At 45.5% G+C, this 25510-nt stretch overlaps 1 protein-coding gene across 2 annotated transcripts in view; it reads right to left on the reverse strand.

Moving 5' to 3' along the window:
* Positions 1-263: 263 nt before the first annotated feature.
* LOC119390510 (golgin subfamily A member 3) overlaps positions 264-25510 on the reverse strand; it is a 54377-nt gene continuing 29130 nt past the window's right edge. For both annotated transcript variants that reach the window (XM_037658124.1, XM_037658123.1), the window contains 8 exons: positions 24614-24921; positions 15577-15791; positions 13892-14170; positions 12536-12652; positions 11333-11458; positions 8878-9005; positions 8564-8661; positions 264-6579 (listed from right to left, as the gene is read on the reverse strand). In XM_037658124.1, coding sequence (XP_037514052.1) covers positions 6566-6579; positions 8564-8661; positions 8878-9005; positions 11333-11458; positions 12536-12652; positions 13892-14170; positions 15577-15791; positions 24614-24921 — 1285 coding nt within the window. In that variant the 3' untranslated portion in view covers positions 264-6565. The remainder of the gene's footprint in view (positions 6580-8563; positions 8662-8877; positions 9006-11332; positions 11459-12535; positions 12653-13891; positions 14171-15576; positions 15792-24613; positions 24922-25510) is intronic.

A 25510-nucleotide genomic window follows, 5' to 3' on the forward strand; every position in this document is an offset into this window, starting at 1 on the left:
GGCACACGCAGGGCAATTAAGCACCATTATTAGTTTGTCACATCTAAGATGTGCTCTTGCTTAAACCAGCAAATACAAAAGCCAGCAAGCCCAGCAACATATTGTGCCAATACAATCCAAACACCTGTTCATGAAATAGAAAAGCAACCACCCCAATTTTTTTTAAATTATGAGGCGCAACCCTATCTCTTTGTGTGACTTCACTCTACAATTTCCCACAAGGCCTAGTGGCCTGTAGAATAGATGTTGACAAAACATGAGAGGAGAATAAAACATTTGTGCTTTTATACGTTGCACATTGCACAGATACAACACTTGCACATCCACAGCAGCGGGCCACCAATGCACACGGCACAGGCTGAAGGAGTCCCACATTGTGGAGAACAGCAGGAGTTTTAACATGACAACATTCGTCAAAAAAACTCTTTGCTCTGACCCTGCCAACTTCTCAGACACACAATCATCTGCAACAGAGCTCTTGGGCACTGCATGGCACTTTTAATTTCAACCAGACAGATGACATTTGCATTACCCAAACATCCGCGATCTAGAAATTGAGAATGAAACTGTTCTGCAAAGCTTAGCGAGGATGAAACGTCGCACTTTCAATGACACATGCAGAAAAATGCAGAGGCACTGTGTTGCATGCGGGTATTGAGAATTACTTTCGGCAGATTACATGAACAATGCACCGGTATCAAGGCGGGTGCAATAAAAGCGTTGTGTAGCACCGACCCATACACACAACCCCCCTCCAAAAAGCCACAAATTTCCCATAAGGCTTACAATCTACATCGGACATCTAAAATAAGTTCACATAACTGAAACTGTGAAAGTATACATATCGGTCACATCGGTTCTCTACCAAATCAGTGCAAGTGCACACGCGTGTCGAGGTTGATGAGTGTTAAATACAGCATCTCGGCACGTTTGAAAATGAATGTGCACATTCGAATATGCATGAAACTCTATTAAAATGAAAACAAGTGAGCACAGAGGTTTGAGACTCGGTACGGCCAAGGTTCAAGGCAAAATTATTGGGCTTGCTAATGAAACTACAACATACCAAGAGAGACTTCCCTACAAGCATAAAAACAAAGCAAATTCAATCTTCAGCTGGCATTCAGTAGTAAGCTCAGTATCACGAGCATGCCATCAATGAAGGCAGTTCTGGGTATGATCCAAGTAACATCCCGCCTAAATTAAAAATGAAAGAGAGGAACAGAGCAGAGCACCCTGTCCTGTTCTCTCTCTTTTACACTTTGCACCACACAATACTAGTTCAGTAAGAACAAACCAGTTCGCAAGAACATTTTCTTGGGTATAGCTCGGGCAACAATGCAGCAGTGGTTGATAAGAGTCCTCTCAGCTCTTGATTTGTCCACATGCCTGTCTGAAGGTCATGTCACAAAACTAGCTTTACCCTACACGACTTCATAGTTACTTAATAATGGGGAAAAAAACAACACAGATGTTTTCTGGCTCATTCCTGAATGTTTGAAGCAATATAAAAGACTTAGCGGTGGGGGCACAAATAATTTCAGTACAAGAGTACTTCTTTTAGCCCGATATCATCATTGCAAAGATCGGTTATACATTTAACATAGTGTGCACTACATGATCAAAGTAAAAATGTCCCCAGCGTGCTCAAAGTCGCTTATGGATAGGATATGGCCTTTTCCTTCAGTTTTTTTAGCATAAGTGCCCACATGTGTCTATGGATTAGCGATTTTTGGTGGCTACAAAATGATGCATTGAAACCATAAAACAGTGCTAACACAATTCCAGGTGGGACAAAAACTCCGCTTAATACCAGTATATCAAAAGAGCGCCAATGCAAGTTTCCATCAGTATCTTGTTGACTGCCATAACCACAACTACAGCACCTACAGTGCACACCATTGCTAATGCGACAGAAGTCACACTAACCTTAACGATACTTTGCTAGTCTCTCGAGTAAGCAAATAGAAATTAAGATCAAGCACATGACAAGCACCATTTTCATGAGCACTGCGAAGCTATCCATTAGCCCTCGACTCTTAGTCACTGTTCTACATGTCTGTGGTACATAGGTAACACTTGCTCACTGCTATTTGCTGCCAAGTTGAAGCAAACTGCAACCTCAGGTGGCACCTCCCAGGAGATTAAACATTTGTCAGTTCACGACCACCCGTTCGTTCTTAGCGCGTTTTCTGTGCCTCCTGCGAGGGTTCTTCTGTACCGCCTATGCAGCGCAAAGTTCCCCAACCTTTGTGCAAATGGCAAGGTTTCGAAACAAAGGGAAAGTGCTCCACTAACTAACTGCAAGGTGCTCGAACCGCATTAACATGCGATGAGAAAGTGTAAGGCCCTCGTACAACTGTAAGGCCAATGTATTAAGCGTGATTGTTGTGCGCTTCCTAAACTCGAAAACATCACAGATCATTAAATAACAAGGCAAAGAACTGCTTTACGCTTACTTTTAGTACCTACACGTTATGCTTCTCGTACAGACTACAATCTCTATATATCCTGCATCAAGCTGTTCAAGAACAATTGATTGCTGTTCTTAAAAGGTCAACCTATAAATGAACTAAGTGTTCAGCTGTCAGTGAACAGCGGCACTATTTTGCATTCCAAATCGACAAGCTAAGGAACAACAAGGAAGAGCAGGACGCAACATTCTACCAGAATAGTGTCACCTACACGATGTGCACTACAACAACGAAGGAACACCAAAGGCAAATGGTGAGTTAAACCAAAATGCTGGGGTGCCCTTTTAGAGGCTTGACAGGGTTTCCAGTGAGATATGATAATGACCTATGAATTAAAGGGCGCCTCACCAGGCCACACTCAAAATTTTGGTTACACAACAGTGGAAGTATTGAAATGACATCCACAGAGCCCTTTAAAAGCGAGTACCTTTTGAAAATGTCAAAAGTTGCTCTCCCCGCAATGAAAGCTCCCTCGTTGCTTACATCAGCCTCCAAAACTGATACTATGACAGAACTGTGCATTCACCCAGATTAAAAGCCAAATGCCCAATCTGACCATGGGCTCTAATCATGTGTCATGCAAATGACGCATGACTGGAGACAATGTAAATGACAATATAAATGTCATGAGAGCTCATGGCCCACATGACATTTCATATAATGTGCTACAACTCTTTTTCCTCGCTTTTTTTTTCCTTTCTTGCTCCACGATGCAACTACGACGGTGAACTTGCACAACCACAAAACTGAGAGAATTTTGGTGTCGCTATACGATGTTGATTCAGCTGATGAGTACACTCGACTACTCTGTGAATAAGGCTGCTGGGGGGTTGTCATTTAAATTTTCAACTCCTCTCGTCGTTTCTTGAAGTTATTTAGTTGCCGATACATGATTAAATAAATGCACACTTAAGAGCGACTCACTTCTCAGATCGCACAATGTGCATATGATGACACTTTGTTGTTTACTTCTCTTTCCCAGTTGAACTAAACAAGTAAAAGATGGTAAAAAAATTAATTGAAAAAAAATGAAGCCACACGCCTTTCATATAAATGTTCCAACTGGTTTAGTGGCATTGCTAACTGAACCAATTTGCATATATAATTGTTAGCATGTGGCCTATGCACACACATTTGTTTGTATGGAGTGCCTGGTGAGAGGTCTTCTAAATTCGCATTTGCCTCTTGATGTCCCTTTAAGACCACTAGGTGCAGGTGCTCAATACAGCTTTTTTCTTATTTTTCTAAATGTGCGCTATACTTCTCTAAATCACGCTACAGCATTCTTTCTTTCGCACAATCCACATCTGCTCGTAGTTCTAGCATTACACGGTTGTTGCGCTAAAGAACGCATCATGACACAAGTTGCAGTTGTCACCAAGAGAGCCTCGGTGCCGCCTCAACGTGATTCAACGAAGGCACTTTGTCTTTACCATTTCATTGTTTGGCACACACAGAGTTTAAAACTGCAAAACTGCTATGAGATCACAGGCAGGTTTGCTAGCACAAGGTTTACAGGGTTCCGTTCCAAGCTCAACACATCGGGAGGAAGACAATCTCTCGGCATACTGAAGGAGCAGTAGGCATCAAAAATTTTTGCAAGTCACATCAACTCAAAATGAAAGAAGCGAAAATACGGGGATATATATATATATATATATATACGTACACACACATACATTACAAAACTGACCACAGAACATAGGTCTGACCAGACGCACCTCACAGGAAATTCCAACCAAGCGAAAAAGAATAGTTGGCTCAGATGCGTGAAAAATAATTCAAATTTGCATTGCACCGATTGTGTAATGAAGATGACTGTGCGTTTCTGCAGAGTTGGCTCTGTGTCTAATGAACCTCGTTCGTAACACCAATAAATATTACTCAAGGTGCCACCAAAAAAGAGATGTTTCTAGCTTTCTTTTCACATTAAATGTAAAACACATTACAAAATATATAAGGTGCATAATGTCATTTTTCAAGCTACACAGGCATTCACAAAAGTGGCCTTAGAGAAGCTCAACCATGTGACTAAATTTTTATGCATCAAAACTTACTTAATGTCGCACATAATCCTAGGTTCAATGACTAACACCGCACTAACCAACTACAGCATTGCACTTTTCCCTCAATATTTACGGCACTGTTCACAATATCATTATGCATTGTTGCTTGCCCTACAATTAAATCCCATTGTAACAAAACTGCACATTATATGAAGATGCCTGTGCTGCATCCAATATTCGTTATCGGCATAAACATTAATACCAGCTTAAAGACGATAACTAGTTCAATACAAATAAACGTGATGCATTCAGTGGGCCATCAAAGGGTTGCCTGTCAGTTTGACAGCCTCTCAGCAGCTTTCCTTGAAAATACTAAACTGTAAATGCACTCTGCATCAATGACATGCAACCATATGCAATCAGTACAATCACAGATGATTAGTAAATAACCTCCCTGGCAGAGAGCCAGCCAAACCATGAACCAAAACGCACATGCATGTCTAAAATGTGTCGGAGCATTTGACATTTCTGCAACAAGAATACATATTTCCACCTGCCTAGTTGGTCGTGTTTGCTTCACTGCAACCTATATAATCTCAAACCTCACATTTTGCCGTTCTGTTATAGCGTCGGAAAGCCCACTGAAAGATCAAGCATAACCAACAAAGGTTAACTACATTATATTCACGTTCATGCGAGGTTTGACTTTATATAGAGCACGTTTAGCTGTGCCAGCTGTACACTGAAAATATCAAGGCAGCCAAGATATTTCTTGCATAATATCTCACAGTAAAAGGAGTGCAAGTTCATTTTTTCAAAGTTGCTAGATCAAAAATGAGACTTCCTATATGTGCATAAGATGCACAAGCATTGCAGACAGGAACCACACTGCACAAGACAGAATTTGCATGAATTTGCAGCAATGGCTCATAGATTTCAGCTAACGAGCCCACGCTTATCACTCCACTCAGTGTGAACACACGAGGCATTGGATTCATACGAATTCAACCGTAATATCTAAACAAAGATAACAGTGAAAAATAATATAAAGTAAAGCAAAATGAACTAATAACACATCGACTGCTTTGAGAGAGATAATCTGCGGAGATATCAGCCTTTGCAATCAAATGTAAATCGACTGTCATCCGAAAATGGCCCTGACGAAGCAATTCTTTATAGTTGCACTTCTCATTAATACCGGTTATCATCAAAGCTGCCAACACAACAGCTAATATAGTTTTCTCTCGATAAAATACTTTAACACACTTAGTAGAGCCGTTAGAGAATTAAAGCGACGCTTGCACTTCTTTTTCGATGTAATCAGGCAGCTGACCGCTTTTTTTTTTTCCCTATGAATGTGCATGCATTCGCTCAACCCCAAAGAATCCTATCTCTCCTAAACAATGCTCCCCCATTGCCTATTTTGAAATGAAGCAAGGCAGTATTCTGAAAGACAATGCCGAAGGACAATGCCAACAAACGTAACCAGCACATTGCACACAACACCATGCATCCGTAAAAAACCCTAGAAACTCTTTTTGCTGGGCATCTGTTGCACCGGTCAGAGCACACTATAAAAATGATAGCGTAGGTATTCTTCTTTAAAAAAATGAATGACTCGGAAAATGGCCCCAGGTCTCCATACTACACACACCGCATTCACTCGTTCTCTGATGCAGCCGACGCCTTCCACACACCCGACAAAACAATCGCTCGCACTAAAATCCTAGTTCACTCGTAACACCCTGTTCCAATTCCATTCAATCACACTCAATAAATGAGAAAAGAATGTCGACACTACTTTGAAAGTATATTATGTAGACGGAGAAAAAAAAAACGAGGAACGTACAAAAACACACGCCGTACAAACCAAGAAAGATGAATATATACTACATAAAAGAGGCAGCTCTTCACACAGATATACCCCAACACCGGAACGGTTACTACATGGCCACGACACACTAGAAAGCTTTATAACCCTGGTCCTTCAAAAACCAACTTCCCGTCGAAAGGTGTTCATTCTTTGGCATCAGTCACTGGGATGGAAGACCATGATGTGCGTTCCAAGCGGTTGTAGCAGTCTTTTCAGGTCACGAGTTCTGAAAGACAACGTTAGCACCGTTTGTAAACATTCACGCTGATGCCGAGATCATTGGAAAGGTTGAACGAGTTGGTAAGTCACGTGAGTGCAGGAAAACGAATCGCTTGGGTTCAATTAGTACTGCAGCAACCAGGTTACGTTAAGTAGGCCGAAAAGTGACGAGAATGTGCGATATGATCGTGGTGTAAACAAAAAGACCCTGAATTATAGTGGCAAACTTCAGCATCCATTTCACGATTTGAGTAGGACTGTATCTTTCAATGTGTTTAACATCCACAAAAGGCCGGCATGTCATGCAGCCTAGCAGGAGAGCCTCAGTGCTGCACTATGAGGTCGTTCCGTTTGCTGTACGTAGTCTAATACTTTCATGCGCACCAGAATTGGTGCTCGAGATTAGAGTATCTAAGTTATTATCAATCCCTGCTCTATTCTATGCAGCTTACGAGCTAAAAGGAGTTGACCTTAGAAAGTGGCGCTGCCATCGCAGCAACTAGTGGAACACGTCGAGCTGAGGTGCATGCGCAGCGAATCACAGCTTACAACACGAACTGCTGTCGCACTCCCCTCCCACTGTTTGCAGCATGAGTTGTGTGTACAGCTTCATAGTTAGTCGCTTCAGAGAAAATTGTGATTGTATAAATGTTTAAGGGGAGACGTGGCACTTTAAAACTTTTTTTAAAATTCTTGATTGATTTTGATGGAACTTGCAGAGTTTAAGAATGTTTGTGTGCCGATTTCAAATATGCATTTGCTTTTTTCCTATGATAAGTAGTTTCCAGGATATCACAAGCACCTACTTCTTTGTTTAAGGCCTAATTAGCTAATTAATCAGAACCTGCGCACCAATGTACAATCCACAGAATACATTGAGAATGTTTGTAGTGTGTCGTAAAGCATAAATCATTGCTTTAGGACATTTCCAAGTAGAGTTGTGGGCTGTTGCACCCAATTTAAAAAAACGCCCCAATTAATACTCAAAACAAAACCTTGATTTAGAACATTTTCTTAAGAAAGTACTATAACGAAATTTGCCTTACGACACATCGCATCTATTTATCTTAGAAGCGAAAAAGAAATCATAATGATAACCCAGACAGAACAAAAGATATTGCTCCTCCATTACAGGAAGAGCATGAAAAATTGTTTGCCGTTTGCCCTCAATTTAAAGGGCAGGATGCATGGTTTTGCTTTTTTAAAGTAAGATGCGGATAGAAGATGACGGTATGCAGCAAGGAAAATTTGTAATTAGGTGCACAATGATGTCAGGAACATGCAGAGATGGCCAGCGAAAACTAGATTTTTTGGTCGATTTTCATTCTCTAAGTGCCACGTCCCCCCTTAATGCCATTTTCCGCATTACCATTCCGTGATTGGACACTGACTAGAAACAGGTACCATAAAAATTGGCTGTCAATCCCTTTAAACACTGATTTCCCATTTCTGCCATGAACACTCTTCCATGCTGCACTGCTGCTGCCGGGCCTCCTTCTTAGAAATGCTAAGTTCTTGACTCAGAGCCACGAGGAAATTGGCAATTCCGTGGCTATTTTCACCTTTGTAAGCCAATTCTTGCTACATGAGAAAAACACCCTTAGCTTATCAGTAAGGTTGGCATGTACGGAATACCGACCTACAGGTGAGGCCTACAACAGTAACAACACTGCTAGAGACATCTTGTCGCGTACAGTTTAACCAGATAGCACAAAGAGTTAATACTGCAGTGACTTAATTGTTAAAGTCTAGTACTGTAATGATTTAACACTAACATGATACAATTATTTTTCCCACGCATTTTAGCTTGAAAAAGTGTCATAAGTGGTTGCTACCAACTTTGCTACATCCATCCATGTCCCCAGTGAGTCAGTGATCCGTAAGCAGTTAGAATAAGTTGAGGATTCTTACTGCGCTCGCAATACAAATGTACAAAATACATTGCCTTCTCTACCAGACTATTCATTGAACAGTTTCGTTTGTGTACCCACCTTTCTTAGGAAGCTCCACGTTCTGCCGAATCTGGCTGTGAAGAGTGTTCAAGTCCTGCTTGAGTGAGTCAAGGCACACTTGAAGGCTCCCAAGTGGCCTAGAGGAAATCAAGAAGGGTCGGCTTGGATATCAGTTCGACAAGAGGCAAGTGTACGAGATCAGTAGAGTCTAAACTGGAGCCTAAACCACTTGTCACTGGTGGGGTCCGAACACAAAACCTTCGCACACAAGCATCACACACGCAATCTGCGACGCTCCAGTGTTCAAAGAACAACAATAAGAATGCATATGGAGGTAATACTCTATATCCCACCTGCTGGTCGGCTGTGAAGAACACTGCTGGAGCAATTCCGTGATGTACGAGTCGTCGAAGTCCGGCACGACGTTGGGCAGGTCAAACTCGGTGGTCTCTGCCAGTTCCGTCAGCTGCCTCTGCAGCTCCTAGGAAATTGTCAGCCATGGCAATGCTGAGGTGAATCATGCTTTCTTCCCACGCTTTACTATAATAAGTACTGAAGTACTACAAAGGCTAGGGAAACTAATCTCACTGCTTGCATTTGCGAAAAAAAGTAGCGCACAAAGTATGACAGATATGGGCAAGTGTTATGAAGTTTGATTTAGCATCGAAGTCTCATACTTTCATGTTGCAGGATATGACATATCAATTACATCAAACTCACAGCATATCGAAAGCTATTTATATGCCGGTGAGTGACAGTTTTGTGTGACCAGTGTATAATTTGCACTCGCAACTAACACATATCATGTTGCACAATGGAAGCACAAGTGTACATAATCTGATGCTGCCTTGCATACACGAATTTCATTATAGTATGTGAAGCACTTATTTCGTAGGACGTTTCGTGAACTAAGATGCCTGTGATAGCACTAGCTACGTTGTTTCTGCAGTGTTGTCGGCTCAGTATGAAACGAAGAACAGGGTAAGTGCATTCAAATGTGTGCAGAATGAAAGCGTTACTTTACATTTCTGAAATAGAAGCTTTTAAGTCAGTTTTTCTCAACTTTCTGCAAGTACAGTACAGTCGAACCTCGATATATCGAACGGCACGGCGATCGCGAAATAGTTCGATATATCCAGAATTCGATATAAAAAATCACGTAAAAAATGCGTCAAGAACTTGTGGAAAACAACCAACGAACCAATCGTGGTGCAGTAAATACTCACTTGAAGATTCAAACAAAGTATTTATTGTGTTGGCTTAAAATACTGAAAAAGAGTAGCCTGCTTTTTGTTGGCAATGGCGTGTTTGACGACTGCGTCCTCAACATAGTCCAGGCGATCCACAAGTGAAAGGCCGGTGCCTTCAATTGCGCTGCAGTGGCGGCGCGCAAGGGCCAAAGCGGCTACGACCTCAGCTGATGTCGGGAGCGGGGCACCATCAGCGCTTGCGGGATCCACCTCGGCAGCGTCTTCATTCGGCTGCTCAGCGGTAGCTTCGGCGACGATCTCTACATTCGTTAGCTCCGCCGTTGTACCAGTGCTGTTGTCACCTCCAACGAAGTCTTCGATGCACATGCTTTGCGGCTCCGCACCAACAAAGCTCTCCAGCTTGCTCCACGTTTCGGCGAGCTCGCTTTCTTCATCTGCGCATGCCAACTCATTCCTCGGATTCTTCCACTGATGCTTCGTCAGTGCGTCCACCGAAGCCCGCATGCCGAAAGCAGTTGGCTATCGTCGACTGCTTGACGTTTTCCCACGACGCCTTGAGCATTTGGATGGCGCCCAAAAGATCGATCTTCAGATCTTGGCCCATCCGGAGTCTTACAAGCAAAATGTCGATCAGCCGACGCTTGTAGATAGACTTAAATGTGCGGATAATGCCCTGGTCCAACGGTTGGAGCTTCGAAGTGGTGTTGGGCGGCAGAAATACCACTTCGATGTTGCTCAGCTGGGCATCGGTGTGGTGTGCCGTGCAGTTATCGACGATAAGGCATACCTTCCGTCCCTGACGCACCAGGTCCGAATCCCACGCCTTCAGCCTGGATTGCTTCCAGTTTTGCTGCAAAAGTCAGGGTCGTCCGTTTCTTCGCGTCTGCAGCCATCGCTACACACACCACAACGCGCGGCAGGCCTAACACACGAGCACAACAACGACCGATGCGACGGATGCCTGGCGATACTATCAAGGAGGAGCTGGTGCAACAAGTGCAGTGCGTCATTGCTGCAAGGCTGCGGCGTGCGTATGCCGCTACGTTCAAGTGGCGCACTCGGCGCCATCGATGTGTGCAGCAGTCGTAAACGCCCACCGCGCTACCGCTATTTTCGAGAGTTGCGGGAAAGCTCGCCGCCTGTCAACGGAGCGCGGGCGGTTTGGGGTGGCCGAGTTCGATATATCCATTATACGTCAAACTTCGTTCGAAATAAAAAATTAAAAATGCATGCGATTTCCCACGTGATATAGGAACCGTTCGATATAGGCAATAATTCGATATGTCCGTGTTCGATATATCGAGGTTTGACTGTACTCTCGTACTGAAGCGTGAAAATTTAGGGCTAAGTAATGTACGTGCTTTCGTCTGCAGCGCCCACAGTTCGTGCTATATCCGTGTAATTTTTGCTTGAGCACTTACATTGGAGCTGACAATACCTTTAGGAGCCAGATTTGCACCGCCATGATGCGGTTATAACGAGCAATTGCTCATAGGAGCGCTTAAACTAAATAAAATTAGGTCGCATTTTAATCCGGAAGTACTGTACATATGTTAGGCTCCTTCACGTTGTCATTACCGTGCATCTGCTCGCATACCTTGCACTGCTCCATGCGCGAGCGCAGCACATTGCGAAGCTCCTGCAGCCTGGCCTGGAGGGTGAACTTCTCCTTGCGCACCGACATCAGCTCGGCCGACAGGTCAGAGTGCTGCTGCTGGGCCTCCTGATGCATACACGTGGGAGCAAGGTAACAGAACAGGTGAAGTTTGTCTCACTTTTGTATTGCTTTAAAGGGACAGAAAAGGCAAATAACACTTTATGCCAGAGTGAAAGATCACTGCTCGAGAATATCTGAAACGTCCATAATATGTACAGCAGCACTTGAGTAAACGAGAAATTAAGGTAAACGTAGGACACAATTTGCAACATCAATAGGACATTCCGGAACACGAGCCCCAATGACGTAGCAGGGTCTCAGCCAAGCTCACTTCATGAAAGGCTCCATTTAACTTGCTTCACATATGGGAGAACATGTACTGCAGAGATCTCCTTTGACGTGAAAATGAAGGAGTTAAAAAGCGTTTGCAGGTGCCCATGTGACATGGCATTTCTCGAGTGTGCAACAAATCCTAAGCCTCAGTTAATGTAAGCAGCCACGGTCCACTTGTTGGGAGCTTCGTTTGGCAGAGGCGAGAAACGTGCATGTTGACAGCTCAAGGGTGGAGAGTAGACTCATTTGCAAGCAAAAATACATCCGCTGAGTGCAAGGAGAAATGAACTTGAGTGTTGGGGTCACTGCCTTGCGACAAGGGGGTGTGAGGGGAGTTGAGTGCAATGACCACAAAAGCGAGGAATATTGGTCTGCCGAGTAGCGGGGAGAATTTCCCCATTGTTAAGAGAATGCAGGTCTGCTGTGGCAATCAACTTATGTGGAGGAGAGAGGAAGGAGCACTGGGTGACCGCTAGACATATTTCTGAGGTTATGTCTAAAGCAAATCAACTTGGACAATAGCACCTAACACAGCATGAAAACACAGCAGCACATATGAAGATATTTATTCTAAACAAGAACCTCTATGCAGAAGAACTGCGAACATCTGTGGACCTCTGAACTTCTAAGAACCTTTGCGCAGCAGACACGTGACAGCTTATTGGTCGCAGATACAGCAACCCAGCAACTGAAGAATGGCATGGCTCCTTCCTTTGTGACTTTCTATGCCACGAACTCACCTCCTTGCACAAATGAAATGTTGCGAAGCTCCTTAAAGGTGACGTGTTTACCAGTGCAGCGTTTACGTACCTCAATCTGTCTGCGCAGTCCCGCAACTTCGGCCTGGTGGGCAGTCTCGGCTAGGCGCACGCGTTCCTGGAGGGCAGCCACTTCCTGGGTCTTCTCCTTCACGTTCCAGCTCAGCAGCTGGAACCAACGAGAAAAGGAATTCAACGTCATTCAGAGCTTGACAGACACAGCATCTCCTTGCATCTGATGTCTTGGAAAAAATACATTAACAAAAATGAAAGCAATTAAAATAGGAATGTACAAACGCAAAACATTCTAACTAGCACTTATCACGTAAAAAATATTTTGTTCATGACTATAAAGAAATGGTGGGTTATTCCCTAGTTGCACTATGGCAAAATTCAATCCAAAATTACAACGGCTTCAACATGACAGGTGCCATTTCGTTTCTGGGCTTCAGATCCAACGTGCAATGGCCAAAGTTCCTATGGTCAGTTGCAGCGTTGTAAAAGATGGCAGCAAACACAACCTAATGGCACCGCAATACGCTTATTTCTACATGTCACTAGCCTTGAATGCAGATTAGACTTGTTAAAGTGAGTGTTTATTTTTTATTATTACCTTAAAACTGTTCACTTCAGAAGACACTGTTATCGACATTGTTAACTCAAGTGAGACATGTGGCAGCTCCACCGAAAACTGCATTCAGAAACTTAAGGCCTTCACTACCAAATGTCATTCCTTGTGCCCGTCTGGCACAGGTATTAGTCACGCCACACTTAGTCACGTGACAGTGGTGCAGTAAGCGTCATGGGTTTTTTGATGTGAAGCATCTTATAGCGGAGTTCAATCCGGTGGTGGTGTGCGGGGTGACCACCCTTACTGCGCATGTGCAAACCCTCTCCCCTCCCCCTCTCCACTTCCCCTCTTCTCTCTCTGCTGCTTCCTTCGTATATTTTGTCACAGAGGTCAGTGATGGCGTGTCGCGTTGGCAGCACATGCGGGCTATTGCTGGTGGCCAGCTCGGGTGCTCAATTGGACATTAATGCTTTCGCGTTCACAACTCGTAAGCAGTGCTTAAGTGTCCTCGGATGTTTTGCAGCCCACCAGCAATGTGTCCACGTAAAAGACTACCTGCAGGAGATTGACTCACTCTCTATCGACGTTTATCAATCTCATTTATTACAGAGGGACCAGATGCGTGCACACAATGTGTGAGGATTTTGTTAATTAAACCAACACTGTGGCACAAAATTACTTTCCTAAACTGCAAAAGAGAAATACGTGGTTTTCGAAGGAGTTAGGACGGGGAAAAGTAAACAGTTTGCTTGCTACATCAAGGATTTCATGAAATCGAGGTTTCACTGCAGTTTGCGATCCCCTTCAGATTTGATACGTTCGGGTTATTCTCATCACCTTCATCTGCTGCTCCAGGGCAGGATCTCTCTCCTGGGCATTGCGCAGCTTGGCCTCCAACTCCTGCCTGGCCGCCTGGGAAGCAGCGAGGTCTGCTCGGAGTCCCTCCAGCCGGCCCTGTGCCTCCCTCAGCTGTGCCTCGAGGCTCTGTGCCAGCTCGGCCTGAGCCTGGGCCTTGAGCCGACCCGCATCCGCCGACTGGCTCGCCTCCGACAAACCCTGCTTTAGGCTCGACAGCTGACGCTGCAGCTGGCCCCCACGACGCTTCTCCTCAAAGATCTGCAAAGGGGGGAGAGATGAGAATGGTCAGGAGGATGCAGCTGTGTTCGCAACAAAAAGATCTGACCGAATCAACTGTAGTCGGTATCTATGCAATGAGAAGTACTGCATACATTAACGAAGCGCGATAAGTCGCCAACATGCATCAGGCTAGTAGGGCCCATGTGTATGACAAGACTGAACTGCTTTCAATGCCACAGAGTGCCACAGTAGGGTCAGCAAGAAAGAAACGTGCCTTCAAATGACAAGGTTAGTATCCAACATCGAGCTCGCTGCTTTTTCTGTTTTTGTCTCCAAAAAGTGGGATGTTTTCTTATTTTTTAAAGTGTCAACTCCTGTCAGGAAATAGGCAAAAACAAACAGCTCTTCTGATGGTGCCCGGTTGATGAGCTCTTGAGCTACCGCATTAGCATATTAATTACCATGGAGAGAGGCGTGTCCAGGTGTCCAGACGATACGCACCCTGTGTAGCAATGTGGGGTGAAATAATGTAAGGATACGGTGTGTTTGTGTATGTGTAGGGATAACAAACGTTGAGGGCCCGTAACGACGACGACGACACATTGTGGTAGTCTCGATACTCACTGGAGTCGAAGACCACCGTGGATTCAGGCTTAGCGAGCCACAGGGCCGCGTCTACCGTCGCCTACTCACGTGTAGCGCACCGCTCTGCGCGCGCTCAGCTAGCAAAGGCGTTGAGCACCGCGTGGCAAAAACACACAGTGTTCGAGATAACACACACACAACACTTCATTTGCCTTTGGCGGCATGCCAACACACAGCACAACGTCTGTTCCCGAGACACGGGGAAGCAACGGGCTTCCCGCGCGGATGGTACACCAAAGGGAAACCGCGAGCACGTTGCAGCCGGCAATGGCGAGCTTTGACACGCCGCTCAGGAAAAGGTCCCTCGGGGCTATGCTGCGCACTCTCGCGATGACCACTGGGCCTGGTCGCGAGAGCTTGGGCAAATCTCTGTACACGTGGGCCGCCGGCAAGTGCGGCTCCGCGTGATACGACCAAAGAGCGGCACCACTCTTTGGCTTAACATACAGAACAGGAGCTAACACTTAGGTAAACACGCCCGCCGAGGATCCTGAGGCACCCAGGCAGGCTACAGTCCGGCGATTCCCAAGGGGAACGTCGGACCAGAAGGAAACGCGTGCTTACCCAGCGGCGTCCGAGGAGAGAGCGAGAGAGTTTCGGCGCGCACGTGCCTTAGTCACGCCGAATCTCGCGGCTTTAGGACTGCATGCAGCGCCACCACGAGAGCCGGCGCGTAGTGCAAGATGGTGCCACTTGCCGTCGCGGGAGAATGGGAGAGGAAAGGGATTAGCAGAACGGCGAAATGCCTGCACAGAGGCCTCGGGCGCACCTCGGATCCCCACAACGTGCATACCGCTCACCCTTTGCCGCAGCTCCTTGCTGAGCGTGCGCTCTTTCTCGAGCTCCCTCTGGAGGTCGGCCACCGAGCTCTGGTGCAGGGCCTGTACCTGGTCGGCACGCCCCTGCACCTGCTCCAGCTGGCACTGGAGCTCAGCCATGCAACCACCCTGCTCCGACAGCTGCCGCTCCAATTGCTCCACGCAGGCACGCAGCTCTTCCTGTGCCTTTAGGGAACCTGTAGATTCAGAAGAGGCGTAATGCACATGTTTAGTTGTAGTAGTAATAGCAGTAGTAAGTAGTAGTAGTGGTAGCAGTAGAAGTAGTACTGGTAGTAGTAGGAGAAGTAGGTGGCGGCTTATTTGGAGGAAGTAACTGCCTAGCATACGCTGCACTCAGTACAACCTAAGGAAATATGTAAGCTGCACCCACAGAGCTGCAGCGCGCCTGCCCTTCAACCGTGAAAGACAGCCGTGCCAGCAGGTTTTTCCTCAAACCGTAAATCCTTTTTCTCAGCTAATGTAAACACTACGCATATTAGGAGTTAAATGTTCGTCGTTACTACATAAAACATTATGTTTGGCTGAGCATCGATTTCAGAATCACCGATGAAATTTACCAGAACGTTCCAAGTTTCTGACCTAAAAGCAGCACAAACACGTCTCTCTATGGGAAAGTCACCTACCTGAAATACTCGAGAAGTGCTTGACGTCATGAAAATGAGCAAGTGCTATTGGATGGAGCATTTATGCAAATTTTCTCTGTGGGAGGGACAGTGATGGCTGTGGGTGGGGCTGACATGTTTTCTTAGGTTGTGATCGAGTATAGTGACATCTGAATGGCCAATGAGCGGTGAGGGGTGGGAGCAGAGGAGTGAAAGACAGGGACCAATAAGATGTAGTTACAGGTGTACAAAGGTGCACAAAACACCCACACATTCCATTCTACATTTCAACTCTTTCATAGTACTGCCACGTCAGAAGTTACGAGCTTGAAACTGCATACGCTGCGTCATTCCGTTCTTTCATAAGCACCGTCACCATCCCGGTCGTTATGACGCTGCACCCTCCAGTAACCTTCGCATGTTTAGCTCCACTCTCACCCCATGACAAAGAAAAGTGCGACTTTGCCCACCACTGATAAGCTGGGATCGAGCTCACGCCTCTTTGGCAATGCGCAGTGGGGAGCCAGACATAATGGCCACTGTACTACTGGGAATCTTGGGGTCAGGACCCCTGACATCAAAATTGAAACCTCAAGACGTTTGGGTCGTTTGATTGTCCTGTATGCGTGGGCTCTGCTGACCGATTATCAGTGGTGGACGTTAGCTTTAAGCTATTTTAATTTGGTTTTAAATTAAGCGTGAGTGCTCATTTGAGTTGGCAGCACCTCGCGACATCGCCACTGGCATGACGCAGATAGAGGCCCCATGTGACGTTTCACAAGTAAAGCGAGTATTCCAACGTCGCAGATTTCCAGGGTGTACACAATACCACGAATGGCACTCGGCTAGGGCTATTGTTCCTCACCCCTCTCGCTCTGTTGTCGTGCTGCTGTCAAGGTGATTGTGGCTGCTTAGGTCAGGAATGCTTTTCTTTTTCCTGAGGGGACCCGTGCTTAACAGGCTTAACATGCCGAAGCACCCGCATCGTTTCATTCTTTACTGCGTATGGGGCTCCTATTTGAAAACTGCGCTTTCAACAACGCCATAGCTTGAGTGCATGTGATCTTAGGCACTCCTCCGCTGTGGGGTGCTAGTATCTTCTGGTTTTAGGTGGTCGCTTCGAAATGACGCAAAACTGGTCACAATTAACAACGCCAGCATTAATTATATGACACGTTGGAGCATTTGTGATTGAATTTCGAGATTACCAGACCAGATTACCAGTAAAAAATGTCACAAACAAAAATTTCACTGTCAGGGTTCCTTTAAGAATTTTGTAGGTTATTGCATACAACACAGACTCTGAGGGTGGTGGGGCATGTGAATGGATCTTGGAGGCCGTGGCAGGCAGTACCGTGGTGGACGAAGACAGCGCTTTGTACATTGGGAAGAACTTGTTCTAGGCAAAGTGGCTGTGTCCATAATGGAAGCTTATTGCAGCTGCATTTCTGCCAATTCCTTTTCTTTTCTAGCTGAACTAATTTGGATTTTTGCAACACTTGAGTGGCAACTTGTGCATGTATTACAGCACAACTGTTACTTAACTCACTGTTCTTGAGCCCAGCCACGGCAACACTTCCCTGTGCAAGAGAAGTATCAAAGACAGAAGTTGCAATATACAGAGACTTTATGGATTGCGGAGACTATGGAGACCCAGAACTTTTAAGAAAGTAGAAAAACTTGGGGCACCCTTAATCTTCGCCTTTAAGAGTTGAACGCAATAGCGAAATCCGGCCCCTAGTGCGCACTTCAACCACTAAGTGCATACTTATTAATGTGTATTGTTACACACACACGCACGCGCGATGTATCTATAGTAATGGTACAGGTTTTCGATCTAACGCACTTCTCTATGCAAGAGTCAAGACATATTTCTCACAATGCCTCACAGATGGCAGCACATTAACATTTGTTGTTTGCTTGATCAATGCCTCCTCTAGAAAGCAGGCGTTGGCTTGATATGTTTTCCGCTAGATGGACATAGTTGTCCATTTTTAGAGCTGTTTGAAAGTTTGTGTGTGTTTATAGCGGCTATGGCTGCACTATCCCTGCTTTTTTCGAAGCATGGCGTCGCGCAAAAAACGTAGTTTGATGGCCTCGCCAGTGTGCCTACAAATCGCCGAATGGGCTCATTTTTGTTGTGACACCTGCCGAACAAAATGCGTTAAAAAGACTCCTTCCACTACATGGCATTTATGTAGTGTTTTTTTCCGAAGCAGTTGCAAGTAACATCGTGGCTTCGTGGTAGGACATCTGCTTGCCACGCAAACGGCCCGGGTTCAATCCTCAATGGGACCGAAGATTTTTATTGTTTATTTTATTCGCATCTTTTTCGATTTTTCAGTCATGCACGATTTTTCACTCAAAACCAACGACGCCGTCACCGACACCGGAATTTCTGCGACACAAGCTCTCTAACGCTATCGCGTTAAAAAGCAGGACAAGAACATTGTTTCTTGATTGACTTTAAAGGGGCCCTGCAATAGTTTGCCATCGAATCAATTGCCGCAAAAATTTTTTTCAAATCCACCGACTGAGAGCAAAGTTAGAGGAATTTGTCACGCGGTTAGAGTGCTGCTTCTCTCCTTTCGTTGTGATGAACACACTCAAAGCTACACAAGGAGTGATGACAGAGGGGACAAAAAGCTATGTCAGTGCGTGTCAAGGCCTTGAGCACTTTTTTTTTTTCACTGAAAACGTCCGCTCATGGGCACATAGCAGCACTCCATGGCAACCGCAGTAACTACACAGCACAAAAATGCTCAAACAAACCAAAGACTCTGTCTTCCCCTCAAATGTGGTCCATCCCTTCAATGATGTATTCAATCCCTCCAATGGCTCAATTTGCCGAGAGGAAAGCAAGCGATTTCTAACAGTGTTTGAAATACAAATTCAAATTGTTTGCCTTGTGCTGTGCTGTAATGTTTGGCTCACATGTTCAAGTGGGCCTGGACTACTGACCAGCAGTGCTTTTTGACCATGTTCAAAAGGTGTTGCAGGGCCCCTTTAAATGGAAAAGTGAGAATAACGCAGGGTGTCTACCAAGTTGACATTTGTAAATTCCCTGAGTTTTCCAGGTTTTGCCTGAGTGCTTTTGCTAAAATTCTCTGAGTGAAAGAACTATGTTTTATGTCAAGATGGGTAGACACCACGTTGCTCGATGATGCCACTCCCTAGTATGCACGTAAAAAAATAAAAAATGACTTAATCCCAGTGCATTAGCGCTAGCTGTTGGGCCAGCAGGTGCATTATGAACTTGAAAACAGGGTACCAGCGAATACGCAGAAACATGTACACAAGAAGAAGGCGTTACACACGGACAAATGCTGGACTTTCAACTGTTAATGCTGGACAACTTTTAACGCTGGACAGTTGAAAGTCCAGCATTCGTCGGTGTGTAACACCTTCTTTTTGTGTACGTGTAACACCTTCTTCTTGTGTGTGTGACCACACCTGGTGGTACAAAGTATGCACTTCCTGTCGGACTCACACAGCCAACACCCCCCCCACCTCCCCAACCCTCCGGCTCCTATCTCCATGTGCCCATCGCGTGAAGGGGATGGTCAGCTCGTTTCATCTCTGCTTGAACCCCGTTTGTCGGCAGTGCTCACGCGAGGTGGCGTAATCGCGATTTGGACTTGACATGAAAGATCATGGCGAAGGCGAAAAATTCACCTGGAGTGTCTATATAATTGCTATCACAACAAAAAAAAAAGCAAAATAGCTGCGGGCTAAGATCACATGAAAGCAAGGCAACAGCCTGAATTACAGCACATCCGATTATGGTGGCCACGTTTCTGTTTTCCGACATCACGCACCGAATCGAGCAAGTGGGATCCGTGCCGGTGTCACGAATTTCGGTCGCTGCTATGCATTGGCTCTGAAAAGTCTTGTCATTCAGCTTTGTAATAAGACATCCACATAAACAATGGTGTGGCTGGTAATTGCGAGCTGCAACCCCAAAAAATATAGGTCGACTGCCTAAAACTTGTTTCAGCAGTGCCCTCACCGAAAGAAAAAAAAGATTATATACTAATAATTGCTCGGGTTTAATGTGCCAAAACCGAAAAAAAAGAAAAGAAAAGCTTTCACTTGCTGTAAATGGGCCTGTTAGTTACGCTCGCTCTCGCCTGGAAATTTATTCTATTCTTCACAGAGCATCTTTGAAGCTCGGGATCAGAGGAAGTGAGCTGTCTGATAACCGCCAACAAGCGTCGTCTTTTTTTTTTTGACGATCGGGATGGCTTGCCAGATACCAGCCTTGTCGACGACATCTGCTTCCTGAACGATCGCGAACGCTTGCAAGATAACTCAAGCTCATTACATCTACTGCTACTGCCTCTACAACTAATTATGCTTGTTACTTGACATGCGGTGATAACAAAAACACCATATTGGGCGTTAAAGCACAGCACGCGCGACAAAGAATACAGAACTACACCACGTAGTCACAGAACACCCTGACAACATTGCACGATACCACGTTCATGGTTCCCACATGCCACGCATTAGCCGGATTCTCTTCCACTCCACAACTCCGAAGGCGAGGAGAGCATCGAGGTGCACCCTTTCCCTGCAGCTGCTGTGGCTCCGCAATTTGAAAAATGCATTCACAAAATCTCGAGCCAGCGTTACCGTGACTTTTTGATCCCTTTTAATAAAGTTACTACGGATTTTCCCTGATGGGAGCACAATTTCCCCGAGTTTTCCCTGAGTATTTCCAGACTGTCCAAAATCCCTGAGAATTCCCGGTTTTCCCGGTCAGTTACACACCCTGTAACAGACAAGTTATTAAAGTAAGGAGCAAATAGCGGTGTGACAGCTTTGTCAGCTATGCAGTCAAATAAAGAACAAGACTGTCTATCTCAACAGCTATTTGCTACAAAAAAAAACCTTCTTAGACTGCAAGAGAAGACGAAAACACAAGTAAGAGAAACATTCAGAAAACCACGAGTGCAGGGGTGCCATTTTGTAAGCGTTCTGTCACAGAACGGAGGCGGAGCGTTCTATGAGCTGCACGGGATCGGTAGACGCTCGATTCAAATTCAAATTCAATATGCATTGTTTAACAGTCCAAGACGTGAGAATAGCCTGTAAAAGCCATAGAACAGTCATGTGATAGCCACAGAACAGCCGGAGACCTCGTTCCGTCGACCTCCTCTCCCCGTTTTTTCGACAAAAATGGATACAAAACGGTCTCCGGACGACTTGGATTGGATCGAAACGTATGCGCGTGGGCTGAGGAGAGGAAGAGCGGCTTCACGCGCTGACTGGTATTCAGCCATCTTCCTTTTGCCACAGTTTGTGAAGATAGCGTGTCCGTTCTCGTTCATGCCATTTCGTGTTGCCTGTGTGGCTGCTGCAGTCACACAAAAACGAAGCCCCGAGGTAGAAGATGCGTTGAGGTGATGACTGAAGAGGAGTTCGGCGGCAACTTTCGTCTGAATAACGGTTCGAGTGCTGGTGCTGTTCAGATATTACTACAAGTGGACAAATACTAGAAGCATTGGTTGGAACAGCGTGGTAGCCAGCGCCACTATCAACCGTCTCTCGAAACTGTGACACCACCTAGCGCCATGTCAAGATGCTAACACAAATAAATTGTTGAAGTAATCGCGTTCTTCAGTTTAAAGCTTCGAGAAACAATGTCAGACAATATTAATGCTCATCTATAATAATTTCATATTTTTTCGTGCGCTGAAAACATTCTCAAATTCCTTAGCTAGCTATTGGCTGATTGCTCCCTCTCGTTCTTTCGTTCGGTCCTGCCTCCGTTCTGTGACAGAACGCGTACAAAATAGCCCCCCAGACCGGTTGTCTACTTGCAGTGTGTTGCAAGCAGTCCACTTCATCCCCAATGGCACGTTCAAGCCGTTCTTCCGGAACTCATTGCCAAACTCGTCGCACCATTTGGAGCGTCTGGGAGCTGGCTCGAGGGAAAACTTCAGCCCTTTCTTCAAAATACCCTGTATGTATTAGGGAAGAATGGCGTTTTCGAGAACGGTGACGGTGCTTTCTGAGAAAGAACCCATCTTGCACGTTGCCACAGGAATTCAGCGGCGCTTACAGATAACCTTTTGTAATCGGCGATACAGTCAGCCACAACGAGCACTTTCTGGGATGGAGTGGACTGCTTGCAACGCACTGCAAGTAGACAACCGGTCTGCACTCATGGTGTTCTGAATGTTTTCTTTACTTGTGCCTTCGTCTTCTTGCGCAGTTTAAGAAAGTTTGTCGCGATGAACCAACTAGCTTGCCAGAACGTATTACTGAAGTACATTTCTTCTCCTGTGGGCTCTTTTATATGTGCACAACCAAACCAATAGGGAGCAATTTCTTGTGTGAACCTGATCGCTGTGTCCGTCTGCCAGTCCCGTGTTTTGGCTTATTGCCTGAAGCTCAAGTCCCCCCACCTGTGCAAGCACTTTTTGGGCATCTGGTTCCATCCTGGGGCCACGTCCAGAGAATAGCCAAGATTTTGAAATCTGAGTGCTGGAGGAACATAAGACTTTACTCCAACTGGCTAAGAGTGATTGTTCAAAGTGACCAGAAAGTGCTCGTTGTGCCTGACCGTATCGCCAATTACAAAAGGTTATCTACAAGCGCCGCTGAATTTCTGTGGCAACATGCAAGATGGGCTCTTTCTCGGAACAGCAAGCAAAAGGACGTCAGGCAGCACCGTCACCGTTCTCGAAAACGCCATTCTAGCCGAAGACGTACAGGGTATTTCAAAGAAAGGGCCGAAGTTTTCCTTCGAGCTAGCTCCCGGACGCTCCGAGCTTCTGGCTATGGTGTGAAGAGTTAGGAAGAACAGCATGAACGTGCCATCGGGGATGGAGTGGACTGCTTGCAATTCACTGCAAGTAGACAACCGGTCTGCGCTCGTGGTGTTCTGAATGTTTTTCTTACTTGTGTGTTCGTCTTCTCGCACAGTTTAAGAAAATTTATCGCGATGAACCGACTAGCCTGCCAGAACGCATTACTGAAGTACAAAAAAAAAGAAAATCAAGTTTCACCACGAGGGTGACGCAATGAATATGATAGCAACAAACTTGAATTTTATACAAAGTAAGGCTAGCAGCTAACCCCTTTAGCATCCGACCTGGCATAACTCAACAAAACGCGGGAGTAAGGAAACGTGGCAGATACAGCAAGTGAAGCTATCTTCATGCAAACTTCATGGTGAGAACAGAGCCCTTATAATGGTACGAGCCATCTGCTGATCTGTGTTGAGACGGCGTGCATGCAACCACATCCGGCCACTCAAAGTACGTAGTTCCTGCCAGAGCCAAACAACATCCCCACCAGAACCCCCCCCTCCCCCCAAGGCGCTTTTGCACAATGAAAGACAGCGGCATGTTTCCTCTCTGCTTCAGCCATAATCGTCGGTTGCCCTCGCACAGCTCACACACTTTCATTCGTTTATGGAACATACCAAGCTTGGGGCGATGTTATCAATTTGGAATTTGTAGAGAACTTCACAGCAACACCAATGGCAAAAATGCACCTGGAGTGTCCATATAAATTGCTATCACAATAATATGGTAGGCAGCGATTGGCAAGTTCTCTAGAAGTAGATTATTCTGTTCCTGGAATCTGGCTTCCTCAAATAGCCTATGCTGGGGAGAGAGTCATCATTACTGTTAATGTTAACTACGCAGTGCAAAAATAGATGGTGAAAATGTTCCGATGCTAATGCCACCTGGTGGTCTAAATAGCTTGGCACAAGAGGAACTAGCTTCCTCCCCTTTAGCCGCAGGACAGTGTCGTGCCATGACTGACTGCACAGTCTGTCCATGCGCTCCACAAAGCTGTCCTGCCAAGCCCTTCTCAATAACTCAGATACACCTCCGTATGTGTGACTGCACCAGTGAACGACTAAGCATTGGCAGCTGACGTCGGGCAAACATATACGCTTGTTTGAAGAACAGCAAAACCAAAACTACAAGGGCATGAAGGACGAGGCAAGTGCCAACATATGTATGCATTTGTTGTCGTGCCATTATCAAGCTTGAATTACGAACCAAGTAACATAGAAGAGCTTGGTCGATTAATTTTCCTCGGTATCTTTGCATGGTGGGTCAGCATGCTCTGTTAATTCACGGAGTCAACTTAGTCAATTCCTTAGCGCAGCCCATTGGCACGCTACACTTGTTGGACACCAGTTATCTGGCTCACTGTAGAGGAGGTGCAATAAATGTCGTTTGTCTTTTGTGTGTTCTCCTCGTTGAGTACTGTCATTCACTTGTTAGTAAGAGCTCTTGAGGCATCAGATCAATCACAAGAGCACTGCAATTTTTTTTTTAATTCTCTTAGTATCTTCAGTATCACCACACATTTCCTTAAAGCAGCCCTGGATGAAACCACACGACGAAAAAAGAAGAGACAATGCTCACCAGCAAGCCGTCCTTGTTCCCTCTCAAGCTGCAGCAGCAATTCCTGGTTCTTTTCAGCTAACTCTGTCTGCTCCTCCTGGATCTTTGCCGCCGCATCGGTCTGAGCCTCGGCACTGGCTTTCTCCGGCTGATCCAGGGTCTGGACTTCCTGGCTGACCGGTTTCTGGCTCTTCCGCCGCTGCTGGTCTTCCTCCTGTTGCGACTCCGCGTTGGCCAGCTGCACCTGAGCCAGCTTGAGCTCCTTCATCTTCTCGCGGAGCTTGCGCGTCAGTAGACGGATGTTGGACTTGTGCATGCGTTCCTGCTCTCTGCACCGAACAAGCAAGCAGACAGCGTAAGTGCCTGAACGATGGAGAGTTGTACTAGCCGGTAGGGATTCATCTAAGAAGAAAGGAGTTGTGTTGTGTGTTGGGTGTTGTCTGTATCCCTTCTATTCTGTCGGAGTCTGCGTGCAAAAATTTTTACGTGAACCTGCTTTCTACGGCATCAACACATCCTTCTCTTCAATGCTGGCTAGAATACACAAGACTCGTAACCACCACAGCATGCATCAACTGGCCCCAGCGACAAGTATTAGTAATCTTCAACGCTGCTTCCTACAATAGCCAGTTCGCACTGTCACGTTAGCATTGCCAAAAATATTACTGCATAATGAGGGTAGCACTAATTTGTCGATCTTCCCAGAAGGTTGTGACAGATTCAAGAATGCATACAAGAAAGGTCCGATGCTGAAAAAGGACATTGAACCAAAAATAAAGACAATACTGCAGGAACTTTTATTTGCCTTTTATCAAAAACAAGATGGCCGATATAATTAATCTGACGTAATATATTAATCTATGGGCCTTTATCTCATACTTCAAAACTTTTTTTAAGGTAGAATGCTGAATCTTTGCT

Source organism: Rhipicephalus sanguineus, chromosome 4 (assembly GCF_013339695.2).
Source record: "Rhipicephalus sanguineus isolate Rsan-2018 chromosome 4, BIME_Rsan_1.4, whole genome shotgun sequence".
Lineage (NCBI taxonomy): Eukaryota > Metazoa > Arthropoda > Arachnida > Ixodida > Ixodidae > Rhipicephalus > Rhipicephalus sanguineus.